Source organism: Staurois parvus, unplaced genomic scaffold (assembly GCF_062004578.1).
Source record: "Staurois parvus isolate SC_StPar_1 unplaced genomic scaffold, SC_StPar_1.0 ptg000126l, whole genome shotgun sequence".
In the NCBI taxonomy this organism is placed as follows: Eukaryota; Metazoa; Chordata; class Amphibia; order Anura; family Ranidae; genus Staurois; species Staurois parvus.
This window is the reverse complement of record NW_028317922.1, coordinates 403,583-417,039: the sequence shown is the minus strand read 5'-3', so window position 1 is coordinate 417,039 and position 13,457 is coordinate 403,583. Positions and strand designations below refer to the sequence as shown.

The window sequence follows — 13,457 nt, the reverse complement described above, 5'->3', positions numbered from 1 at the left end:
AAGGTGACAAACATTTTCTGTGACACGTGAAAGGCATTAAACAGGAGAATTCATGAACACTAATACATTATGTATTATTCAGTATACTGTGCTTTCTTGTTGAGGCCACAGTCTACCCCATGCTGAAGAAACAGCTTTTTAGTCCCTGTCATTATTCAGTACAACTGACATTAGTGCATGAATTAGGAACATCCATGATCATTGTAATGAGCCAATGTTTTGCTAGAAAGCTTAAAGTGTTACTCTCAGATTGTGTTCTTGCTGATCAGAATGGGTCTATTACATCAGCAATCTGAAGAAAATGACAGCTGCAGCCTGGCGTAAAAGGTAGTATAAAGTGGTTCTAAAGATTTTTTTTTCACCTTAATGCATTCCCTGCATTAAGGTAAAAAAAAAACCCACTAAGTGCCCCCTCCCCACACACTTATCTGAGTCCCCTCTCTCTTCTTCTCACAGGCTACACTGATAGCAGTGGGAGCCATTGGCTACTGCTGCTGTCAGTCAAATTTTGTGAGAAGGGCTCACACAGCCCAGCTCAGAAACATACCTGCATGAGTACTCCCTCAGCACAGCTTGCTATGGGGACACTTGGAGAAGAGGAGGAGTGGATAGCACCAGTGGTGGACTGAAAAAGAAGGTAAGCCACCTATCTGTGCAGTATCCTTGCACAGAGGAGGCAAGTATAATATTGTTTTTGTTTGAATAAACAAAGGAAGATTTAGTATTACTTTAACTTTTTTTGTTTCCTTGTATTTGAGAGGTGGGGGATCCCAGATAACCAGCCCTTAGATTTTCATTCAACTTTCAGTGCACAGCATCTATAATGATCAAAATAGATGCCATGTCCTGGATTGCTGCCTCCAGATGCCATTCGATTAAAACTCCATTAATAGAAACACAGACACGACAACTGAAATAGCAGCTACATGTTCTTCTGCCCAGTCAGGCACTTTTCTTCAACTCCAAGCCCTGAAGAAGTGGGAATCTCCCCCCTCGAAACACGTTGAATTTAAATTGAAAATAAATAACCATTCACACTTAACCATCTCATCGATTTATTTATTTTTTTTATGTATTTTTTATTTTTAGTTCAAATTTTTACTCCAGCTACAGTGTCAGGCTCAGACAAAGTTTAAAGTATAAGTTCACCTTTGGGAACATGTTACAGTAAAGGTCCCTGCACTAGCGGTCACTTTTTGAAAACATTGTGGCTGTGCAGGGCTCTGCCCACATGTCCGCTTCATTCATTCACAGAGTTCTGTGAAATAATTAACTACAAGTCCGGACAGTCTTTGTGGCCTGTCAGCTTGTAGTTCTCCATGAACTACCATGGTGCTTTTGAACACTGTGGTAGTTTATTGTGACTTCCTGTCAGACTGTATCTGCTTACCTGTACGGGATGTACAGGCACACGGATACACTGACAGTATGCAGGAGTCCTGCATAGCACCAGTGATCTGCTGATCGCTGGTGCAATGCTTTCAAGGGTCCAAAAAAAAAATATAGTAAATGCACATTTTATTTTTACCTGCACAAAAATGGACATGTATTTATTTATGTTATTTTTTTTCTTTAAAGTGAACTTATCCTTTAAGACAGTACATGTTAAACATTATCAGTTGATGTTTAGTTTGCTAAAACAGTCGGTGTGTTTGAAAATAGGTTTTTGCATCCTTTGTTGCATGTCAGCACTGCAGATCTTCTGCAGCACTTACAGTCTACATGCAGTCCAGCAACTGTTCCACATAATTTTTCAGGATGGGTGTTTTGATGATGACAACAGAGGTCCATGTCTGTGTGTCAGTGTGTTAGTGTAACAAGGTGACAATGCAGAACAGAAAGTGCCTGCACAAGGACCTTAAAAACAAAATTGTGAATTATTATTGAATTTAAAGCTACAGATATAAAAATGCTGATAATGACTTTAAAACTTGCTTCAGTATGGTAAAGCTTTTCAAATGCAGTAAATAAGAGTATATTTTGTGTTCTGCTGCACAATGCCATAAGGAGGCTGATCTGGCAGATAGCCATCTTCTAGGCCAGGACAATAAATCAGTAATTCGGTATTGAAAAAACAATATGCAACATTTTAGTATATATAACATAGTTTATAAGGTTTAAAAAAAGCTCCCTCCAAGTGTATGTGTATGTGAGTGTGATTTTTATTCTCTAACAATTCCTGTTGCTCTTTATATTCTGCTTCCCAAGGAAGACATCTAAATGTTTTTGGAAGTTTCCAACACTCTCCGTTAGTACCACTTTCTTAGGCAGAAGTTCCACATTTGTACTGCTCTAACAGTAAAGAACCTTTTCCACAATCTAAGGTTAAGCTTCCTTTCTTCTAACCTCAAATTGTGGCTGTGTGTTCTCTTCAGGGACCTTAGAGTAAACAGCTTAGTACAGGCACTAAAGTCACTTTTGAGATCCTCAATTCCCCTTATTAATTGTGTTGCCCTTTGCTGAACTCTTTCTAATTCAACAATATCTTTCCTGAACTGCATACTCAAGATGAGGCCAAACCAGTGTTTTGTAAAGTGGTAGAATTATTAATTTATATGTTGAATTATGCCATTTTTAATGTGTGACAGTGTTTTACCAGTTTTGCAGCTTGGCATTTCAATTTGCATTTTGTAACTGTGAACTACTCTTGGTGTATTAGCAGCACAAATCACATAGCCATACATTATTTGGTGGGTTCTACATAGCATTACATACTTAAAAATCTAAAATATAAAAGCATATATTGTAAATATACCATCAGTGAATAGCTTAACACTGATAACAATGGAATAAATTTGCGTAATTCATTAGAAGACATCACGTTTGTGAAATGAATTACAAAACAGCAGGATTATCAGTGAGTTGATGTTCTCTAGATGAGCACCACAGTAAGCCATATTGTATAACAGTAAGTTCTGCAATAAGATGTAAGGTCTGTCTTATACTCTTCACAAAGCATATTATCGGTCAAACTTCCATTTCTGATTGTCCTTGGAATATGCTGGGCCAACGAGAGGTGTCCATGAAGATGGCAGATGTGCAGTGGTACATCCAGCGGCTTGGTAGGGCCCCTTCCCGAGTCCAAGTATCAATACTGCTGTCATATGACTCCATCACCACGCTGTATTCACGTGCCATGCCATGCCAGTGGCCACCTGTCACAAAGATTTGTGGCCCTACAGAGGTCATGCCTCCATTCTCATGAAGGGTATGTAGGAGCTGCACCTGAGCAAGAATCCAAGATAAGAAATCATTGAAAGCTATATGTATGTAATTTCACCATATATAATTTACTCTGTACAAAAAATCCATGACCCCACAGAGGTCATGCCCCATTCTCAATCTAACAGATAGAACATGTGTCCCATATATATATATATATATATATATATATATATAGAGTTTGCAAACCAGAAAGATGCACATGTACATATTCATTTTCTGACGGATGGATAACAACTATCCTTCAGTGAATTTGATATACAAACTCTTCTACACACAACTACCCATACTGCATGTCCCATCAGTCATTTACCCTTTCCTACCATCACCATAATCTGCCATATCACTCTCTGTGATTAAATCAATGTCATGCACTGTGTCAGGTCACTTTCATTTTGTTTGAGTACTCAACATTATAACACTTCTCTACAGATTGGAGATGATACCATGGCATATGGCTATATTATGGGGGCATATGGCTATATTACTGGGGTGAAGCTATTAACCATGTTACTATAAAGAGTAGATTAATTTTCTTTTTCAATATTTTATTCATTTTCCACAAGAGAATATACAACACCCCATGCCCAGAATTTAATAAAGCATACATTACCCTAATTCTAAAGCTGTCCATTCTTACTAACCCATATCATTACTTAACAAAGACTACAAACTATTGGCTAAAACCATGGCAGATCATATACAAACCCATGTATCAACATTATTCACCCCCCACTATTTACCTTGGAGCTCGGAGTATCCATACCCAAAAACCCTGATAACCATGGGCATAACATCAGAGGTCTCAATTGCAACCCCACCCCTAGCTTCAAGGAGCCCATGTGGCCTACCTGTCATATTAGTGTAGTCGAGGGATGTGCCCACCCACTGTCCTCACTTGTTCCCTACTTGAACTACACTACTACACTGGGACTCAGGCTGTGCTATGACAGGGGGGAGGGGCAGCTGCAGGATGTCTGTGTGCTTGCTGACCAATTGCCCCCCCCCCCCCCTCCTATCAGCAGCAGACTCTGTGTAATCCCAGCTCTCTCTTCCCCCTCCCTCCACCTAAGCAGAACAAGGAGTCAATCAGGAGGGACTCTAGGGGCATGATGGGACATGCAGTCCCAAGGAGTGGACTGTTCATTGAAGTCCATGGGGTCTGAACTACACCCTGTTTTTAAAGGAGGAGGGAGCAAGATTTGCCTGGACAAAAATTCACCAAGACAGTGCAATGTTCCCAGGGGGGAGTTAGTGAGAGGAATGTGTCATAGTTCCCCCCAGAGAGAAAGTGAGCCACTGAAAAACCACCAATGAGTACCGTGTGGGGGAGACTGCAAGAGAGAGAGGACCATGTTGCCGAGCCACTGCCAGGATATGGACCTGGCTGCACTGCTTACTGGAGTTAGTCAACCCAGAGTGAGCAGACATCTGATCAAAGGGACCAATGCTGCTGCGTCACTGGGTCTTGTGAGAGGGCCTTGCAGCTACTACTTGCTGCGACCACTACAGAATTAGCCATTAGGAACTACTTAACCAGCTACATTATAGCTACAGTTCCAGTGACGGAACTATCAGGGTTACAAAGGTCACACTTGCAACCGAGCCCTGGCGTTCCGCCACCGTGGGGGGCCCAAGACGGCAGGAAAGGGTCCTGCTGAAGTACATGCCACAGACAGATCCCTCCCCCTACCCTCTCCCCCAGCAGTGTTCAAGTAGCTCCCACTAGAGTGCTGATCTTCCCCAAGGTGCAGCTTTATGCAAGGCTACCAGTGATTGGGCAGAATTTGAGGAAGGGGTGTAGCCAGCCTCAGAGGTGGTTGCACCTTCTAGGGCAAGCATGTGTGCTGCTGTAAGAGCACAACTCTACTCGTACATCGCGGTGCACATTCGCACTATTGCCCCCCCTCCCTGGGGTACAGAGCAGCATGATCCTGTGACCTGCCGGGGTATCATGGAATAAATCATATGGAAAAGAATATAAAAAGATATCCAAAACCTTGAATATGCCAGAAGCCTTTAGAGTGTTAATGCCATAAAAAAGCCTGGTGAGGCGTGTCAAGGTGTTGTCAGGCATATTGTAACCAGATTTTTTTGTGACATTGGCACTGTAAAGGTTTCTTTCTGGCAACTCAACCATGCAGCTCATTTTTGTTCACGTATTGTCACATTGTGATCATTGAAACAACCACGCCATCCTTTTCCAGAGTGCTTGTATTTCTTCTGAGGTTTCCTGTGGGATTTACTATGTATCCCGAACAATTCTTCTGTCAGTTGTGGCTGCAATCTTTCTTAGTCTACCTGACCTTGTCTTGGTATCCAGAGATCCCCGAACTTTCCACTTAAGTGGTTACACAGTACTGACTGGCATATTCAAAGCTTTGGATATCTTTTTTCATCTTTATAAAGTTCCATTATCTTGTTACACAAGTCTTTTAACAGTTCTTTTCTGCTCCCCATAGCTCAATATCTAACCTTCTCAGTGCATCCATGTGAGAGCTAACAAATGCATTGACTATTTATACACAGACACTGATTGCAACCTATGTGTGTAACCTTGTGAGTCTGTACCAAGGCCAAACATTGCAGGGTATGTAAAACTTTTGATCAGGGTCATTTGGGTGATTTCTGCAATCATTAAGATTTAAATAGGAGCCAAACAACTGTGATAATAAATTGCTTCATATGATCACCATCCTTATATAAAAGACAGGGGTTTTTTTGCACGATCAGTCATATTTTCAATATAGTTGTCAAAATTTTATGATATCTGCCAGGGTATGCAAACTTTTGAGCACAACTGTACATAAGCAATAAAAGATGCATTTGTACATATACTGTATTTCCCTCTGTAATACTGCTATGCATCCTCTATGAGAACCACAAGTTGCATTGCACATAGTACAAAGGTCACAAGGGCCACAAGATTGCAGGTCTACTGATCAACGTGTGCTACTGTAGATCACACTTTGTGTGCATTACAGTATGTGTTTGCCATGGTGGTAAATGCAGCCAGTAGGAAGACACATATACTGTCCTGGGCTGCTGTTAGAATCCACGAGGCCCCTTATAGCCAACCTGACAGGCCCCCCCCAAACCACAGGGCCCCATACATTCAACCTAGCAGGCCCCCCCATCCCCACAAAAAAAAAGTTTACTATGCTTCAGTTATAAATGAACATAGCGAGTGATCGGTACCGATCACTCATTGTGTTTATTCAGGAATGGAAGGGGCTGGTAAATTACTGGAACCGATCCCCTGGATGTTTCTCTCTGCAGCAGCTGAACGGGGGGGGAGAAGAACCCAGCTTTCAGCTGCTGCAGAGAGAGCCATACAGGGGATTGGTTCCAGTAATTGCCCCATTCACCCTTCCTGCCCACATCCGATTCACCCTGCTGCGTGGGCCTCGCACAGGAGGACTGGTGGTATCCCCTTATCCACGGCCCTAATACTGTATGTATTATACTGCATTGTCAGCTCTGAGGAGGAAGATGATTCTGTAAGGGTGTATTTATCTGGCTATGTCTAGTAGGCCTGATCTCCAGCCTAAAACAAATTAACAACACATTCTGCCTTCACCCAGTGATGCTTACCTTCTTCCACAGATTCACTTCTGTGAGATACATGTAAACTTTCTTGGTGTTGTCAGCAATAAGATAGACAGCGCCCCCCAGTGCACAACAGCGAGGAGAGGAGAGGTACTTTGGAATAAATGGTGATGCAATAATACACCAGCTATCTGTAAAAACAGTAGGAAATGAAGTCATCCCTAACCCCAAAAATATCTTTGTCTGTCATAATATTTTAATATAATTTTATGCAGAGCATTTCACAGACTTTCATGGCTAATTCGGGCACCAGATATGTACAAAATACATTTTACTGCAGAGATTTGTAAACATGAAGAATTCGTTGAACTAAAAGACCTTAGTGTTTTCTAAAGGCAAATAGACGGTGCACTCTGCAAGTGCAACTGCTCCAATGCTTAGTAAATGATGGGAAGATATGCTGGCTTCTATCATCCAATCATTTGCAAGCAAAAATGCTGTTTTTTTTTGTTTTACTGGCATGTGATTGAGTATTCTTTGCAGAGTTGCAGTGGGGCTATGGGTAAATTTCTCATTTTGTCCAGAGGCGCACTGAAAGGCTACACTTACCTGATCCTCCAGAAAACAGTGCTCCCCCACGTCCAGCGGTGGACTGTTTCTGCTGTTCTCACATCCAGAACCGGGCTATGGGCATGATGGCACCAGGAACAGTTCTATCACAAGACCGGTAGCGTGCAGGGACCAGGCTTGCATTTGGAGGATTGGTGGATTAGGTAAGTATATCTCTGCTCCCCTCACCCCTAGGCAAAACGAGCAGTCAATCTATGCAGTGCGGGCATAGCCCCACTGTATGGGGAAAAAAACCCTGGAATTCTTCTTTAAACAACATAATAAATATAATCAAAGTGCAATCTTTCCTCACTACATAAATTTGTAAGTACAGTATCTCTCCCATCCAGTCCTGTTCCAAATATCACTGTTACCACTAAGTCCCATCTTTTTAATGGGATTGTGTTAGACAGTGGCTAAATGGTTAGCACTTCCACCTGGCAGTAATAGGGTTGGTGGTTCAAATCCCAGCCATGGCACCTACTGCCTAGAGTGTGCATGTGTGGGTTTCCTCCTACACTCCAAAGACATGCTGGTAGGTTAATTGGATCCTGTCTAAATTGGCCCTACTTTGTGTATGTATGAATGTAAGTTAGGGACATTAGATTGAGGGTTAGGGACTGATGTGAATGTACAATATATATGTAAAGCGCTACGTAAATTGACAGCGCTATATAAGTATCTGTAATAATATTTTAATTTATTTTCACAAATTGGACAATGGGTGGATATGTTATTATTATTATTTTTATATATGTCTGTAATGGAATTTATTGCACTTTTTCAGCTCATATTTGTTGTACTGTATCACAGTGCTACATTTGAATTGATACTGTCAGGAGCGTGTAGCGCTCCTGCTCCATCAAAGCTGCTGGTCTCATTCCAGCATCCTGGTTTGGCTGTGTTACATTCTGTCTGTCCACTTGCAAGGTGATTGATATGGCCAGTTTCTTGGTGGAGACCAAACCAGCCAAGCCTACCTTCTCATGCTTGTGATATTGCTTCTATAACACGTGCTCTAAGCTCTCTATGTAGCACTCTTCCACTTTAGCTAGGGGAGCTAGATCCTAATGGTTAGACAGGGGCTGAGTAGCAGCCCAGGTGTAATAGCCACAGGGGTCAAATTGTTGTCAGGGCTGAAAGGCTCTGCAGGCCAGCCCTTCTGGAATTTCCCCTTGCTTTGAGGCTTTTAGAGGAAGGTCCTGGAGGCAGTGGGTGGATCTGCAGAGTGTCTGGCTGCCCTCGTGAGGGGTCCTAGCCAATCCAACAAGAGGATGGCAACGGGCTGGACACCCTTAAAAGTGCTCAGTAGCAGGAAGATAGAGTGGGGAGAATTGAGAGGAAGATAAGTCTGTGAGGAAGGAGGCTGCCAGGAAGCCTAGTTGGTTTGGGACTGCCTGCGAGCCTGGAGCTGGAAAGGAGAAAAACTCGGAACTCACTGGCCCCCTGAGAGAGTAGCCCCTGTATGGCAGGGAAGGAGTGGCCCAACTGACAGGCCTGGTAGCAGCAGCCAACCTGCAAACGGTACAGGAGGGGATCTGAGTGAGTACACCTGCACCCCTGGGCAGATAGAGAAGGAGCACTCTGGTGGGAAACCAGATTAGCCTCTTACTAGTGACTGTTCATCTATTTATAAGGAACAGGAGCCAGATCCCCTGCTCAGGAGAACCTCCAGATGCTGGGCGAAGTGGAGAATTTAATCTAGGAAGAGAAGAAAGCTTGTGAATAGTGCCAGGAAGTTTGTCCTCAGTTGTTGGTTCCCTTGGCCATTCTTTATCCCCCTTAATCTATCCCAGTTCTAAATCCCCTTAACAAATAACAAAACAAAAGCTCAAGCACTGATTTCTGACCCCGAATGCAAGCTTGTGTGGAGAATACAGATTGCCTGGCTGTGCAGGACTATTGGGGGACCGAATTCAACAGCAACTCCCAAGGGGGTAGTGCTACACTTGTTTGTCTGCCCTGATTTGACCCTGACTATTCTGAACCTTGCCTGCCTTTTACCTGGACTGTCATTGAACCATTCTACCTGTCTTCCAACTGCAAGTACCTGTTTGCTGTGCTCAGTTTATGCCTGCCCCAGTTTGGTAGCCAGGCACTATAGTATTGTGTATAAGTACCGGTAGGTCTGCTTGTCGTATGGGAAAGGGGGCTGCTATAGGTAAAGAACACAGAAGCCAGCTATAGTTTCTGACCACCTGCATTACGGGTAAGCATGACACTTACATAAAATTAAGTATAGATTCACGTATGAGTATTTTAGAGATGTACTAAATAGATTTTTTTTATTACACTTTAAACAAAAGTCAGTGTTTCAAAAAGGAAAAAAAAAATCACTATAAAAATTATTTTTAAAATAAGAGTCATACCTGTAGATGGATTGTAACATTGAAGGGTTAATGCATTGTACTTTACAGCACAGGAGCCAACCACATACAACTTTCCACTGCAGCCAACAGCAGTAAAGTTGCTGACATACTTCTGGGCAGGGCTTACTGCTGACCATGTGCCACTGTAGGGATCATGACACTCCACTTCCACTGCTTCCTGCAGAGTTCCTGTGAACAGAATATGCAATTGAACACCAGTGGTTTTACTTAAATACTATGGGGAACGCTGATCATTGCCAGAGGTTTTTTACAATTACTGTATGAACTGAGATATCTGACCTCCAATGACATATACCTCCCCATTCAAAGAGGCACTAGCGTGGTTGGTGCGTGGATTTATCATTGGAGATAATGGCTTCCATAATCCTTCATTTAACACAAAGCACCAGCCATGACGTGTGGACCATGAATCATCTCGAGAACCTCGAGAGCCTCCTGGGAAATAGAAGAGTATGACAGTAAGAAAATCTATATCGTGGATTACTGTTGTGTTAACTTACTGTTCATGTTTGTGAAAACGGAGTACAAGCAGTTAAAGGGAACCTTGTAAATATCAATGTTCTTACTAAGACAAACTGCAAGGAATGTTATTTTTATGTATATTAGCAGGCCTCTTCGAAACTAATTTAATTTTTGTTACTGAGGCCTGACTTCCCTGGATTGAACAGTGAGAGTAGCAGCCAAAACAGATCTAAAAGCTACAAGAAAGTGTACTTTTAAAAATTAGCTAAAGGGGATGTGCTATGTCATACAATCAGTATAGCTGCTTAATCCAGGAGCTCCTTAGCCCTCGAAGGAACCTTTGCTGTTGATTTACTTGCAACATGACAAGGGCAAATCCTACTGGGCCACACAAAACCACCCCTGTGTCCAGTGAGTCTCAATTACCAATATGGACACTACTGTTGAAGAGGGAAATGACAGCTGGAGTATGTTCTCAACTAGTATTCCAAATCAAGCTGTGCTGTGCCTTTAGTGAAGGTCAAGGATCTGTCTGTGCTGTCTGGAAGAAAAGTATGGCTCACAAGAGCAACTGAACAGAACTGAAAATCATTTGGCAGGTAAAACAGTACCCATATGTTTATATCAACTGTGTAGCAGCATGCCTGGAATTATGCTGTTAGTGACAGATGTCTGCTACATTCAGGTTGCTGCCAGTCAAAAGGACAGTCATTCTTGTCAATGAAAATATTCTGCATATGAAAAGCCCTAATTTAGCTGTGTATGGATATTTATGATTGTTTATAACTCAGTAAATCAATTAAGCAGATATTATAATGTTACAAAGGTTTCCAACACTAAAACTGAGTTCCATCCTATTCAAATTGCTTTGACAGCTTCATACAACAAAACAGGCTTTGTGCCAGATATGATTTTAAGAAAATACCCTTAGGGCACCTGCGTCAGACTAAATGTTAATTGATAGGATGGACATTTTGTTTTGATCCCCTATATGTCTCTATAGCCATTACAGGGATAAACCATTCAGACAGTATACTTGAAACAGGAAGCATTATTCACACACAAAACGTACAGCTTAATCCAGGTTTTACTCTTCCCAAAGTTCTGTCATACTGACCTGTAACATAGACATCATTGTTCAAGGAGGTGACGGAGAATCCCCATTTATTATAATCTGGGAAATCTGGGAGAGCCATCCACATTTCTGTCATAGACATAAGACATGTCAGAATGGAAAAGCAACACATTGACACAACCCCTTCATCAGAGCTATAAAACCAGATAATGCAGGAGCCTGGATTTGAAAAGTGCTTTTCCAATCCAGGTGCCTACATTATCTGTTTTTTTAGCCCTGATGAAGAGGGACTGCTGAGCCCCCAAAACGTGTTGGCTGTTGCAAAATAAATTTCTTTATAATGTACTATACAAGCTAGCGTGGCACTCCCAATCTTTCAAAACTTGTATAAAATGTTTAATGAATGGGTTACAACACAAAATGAGACAAGTGTTTCCTGATCCAGGGTTAATTTAAGAGCCAATATTTAGGTGTTAGGTAATATCCCCATAAAGTGACTGTCAGGGATCGCGGCGTCCTGTCGGCCGGCGCATGCGCGCTGGCAATGGCTCACGCCGGGATACAAGCACTAGGTCCCGGCGAGCCGCGGATGACAGGACGCCGCGCATGCGCAGTGGGAGCCGGGGGCGCGCCTCGGGCGGCCAATGACAGCCCGGGGGCGCGTCCTGGGCGGCCAATGACAGTGCAGGGCGCGATATTTAAAGATGCCCTGCACTGTCACTGATTGCCGCAAGGTCTTCTGAGTTCCTGCATCCTGTACCTGTGTTTTTGATCCCGATTGACCCTGACTACTCTACTCTCTCCTGCATTTTGACCCGGATTGTCCTGACTACTCTACTCTCTCCCATCCTGACCCCTGGCTTGTTAAACCTATCTACGGACTGACTTCTCCTGCTGACCCTGCGAGTGACCTGACGATTCTCCGCCTGCCGATTCTGTACCACGCCTCTCCCACGGGACCACTGCTCGCAATCTATCCTGCTGGGCCCTGCCGTCCTCCTCACATCTGGCTCTACCGGTACCAATACATCCCCAGAGGTTCCCCCTGCCACTGGTGGGCCTGCTCAGAGGTCGTGACCTGGTCCTGGTCTGTTTCAAGTCCATCCCCACCATCAGGGGCCCTGGTGAAAGCACAGACCGGGACTTAGACTCCACGCTTTGGGTAGGTCTGTCAAGTGGGCAGCCAGCAGCACCATCTGGCGGATCTTAACAGTACCTTGCGGCCATGACAGAGCCAGGAAGAGGACCGGCGTCCCTAGAGGATATATGCCAGCATCTGGCGACTCTAACCCAGGCCGTCCAGAACTTTCACAGCCGCTGCACCCGTCTTGAAGACCGCTTAGAGATATTAGCCACCCAGACTCCCCCTGCTCCTAGTTCCGCCACTGCGGAGTCACCCGCTACCTCAGCATCCGGAGCAGTTGCTACACCCCTAGCTCCTGAACCCCGCGTTCCCCTGCCGGACCGATTCCGTGGAGACCGAAGCCGCTTCCGGACCTTCCGGAACGCGTGCACTTTATTTTTTGACCTGCAGCCCCGCACATTCATCACCGAGACTGTCAAGGTGGGGTTTGTAATCTCCCTCCTTCAGGATGAGCCCCAGGATTGGGCTCATCGCCTGATGGAGAAACGCGACCCCCATCTTGATTCCGTGACTGGGTTCTTTCAGGCCATGGCTGTCTTATATGACGACCCCCATAGGACTGCCTCTGCAGAGGCTACGCTATACTCTCTGCGGCAAGGCCGCCGGGCAGCCGAAGAGTATGCGGCTGACTTTAGGCGTTGCATGGGAGATACCAGATGGAACGATGCGGCACTATGTCACCAGTTCCGCATCGGGCTGTCTGAGTCGCTAAAGGACGAATTAGCACGAGTAGGTCTACCGGACTCTCTTGAGAAACTGATAGAGTTGGCCATCCTAATTGACCGCAGACTGAGAGAGCGTCGCCTGGAAAGGAGCAGCCAGGGTCAAAGGTTGGCATGGATTCCACCGAGGGAAGCAGTTCCAAACCCAGGGAACCATACCCGGAGCACGGAAGCAGGGGATACCTCGGAACCCATGCAACTGGGACTGGCCCGTTCCACTCTATCGGCCGAGGAACGTCAGAGGAGACGATCGCAGAACCTATGTCTGTATTGTGGGGAAGCTG

At 44.1% G+C, this 13,457-nt stretch overlaps 1 protein-coding gene across 1 annotated transcript in view; it reads right to left on the bottom strand.

Moving 5' to 3' along the window:
* Nucleotides 1-1,038: 1,038 nt before the first annotated feature.
* KLHL30 (kelch like family member 30) overlaps nt 1,039-13,457 on the bottom strand; it is a 38,613-nt gene continuing 26,194 nt past the window's right edge. Inside the window, exons 4-8 of the mRNA XM_089672330.1 lie at nt 11,350-11,436; nt 10,050-10,205; nt 9,750-9,938; nt 6,817-6,962; nt 1,039-3,225 (exon numbers count right to left, since the gene is read on the bottom strand). Coding sequence (XP_089528456.1) covers nt 2,968-3,225; nt 6,817-6,962; nt 9,750-9,938; nt 10,050-10,205; nt 11,350-11,436 — 836 coding nt within the window. The 3' untranslated portion in view covers nt 1,039-2,967. The remainder of the gene's footprint in view (nt 3,226-6,816; nt 6,963-9,749; nt 9,939-10,049; nt 10,206-11,349; nt 11,437-13,457) is intronic.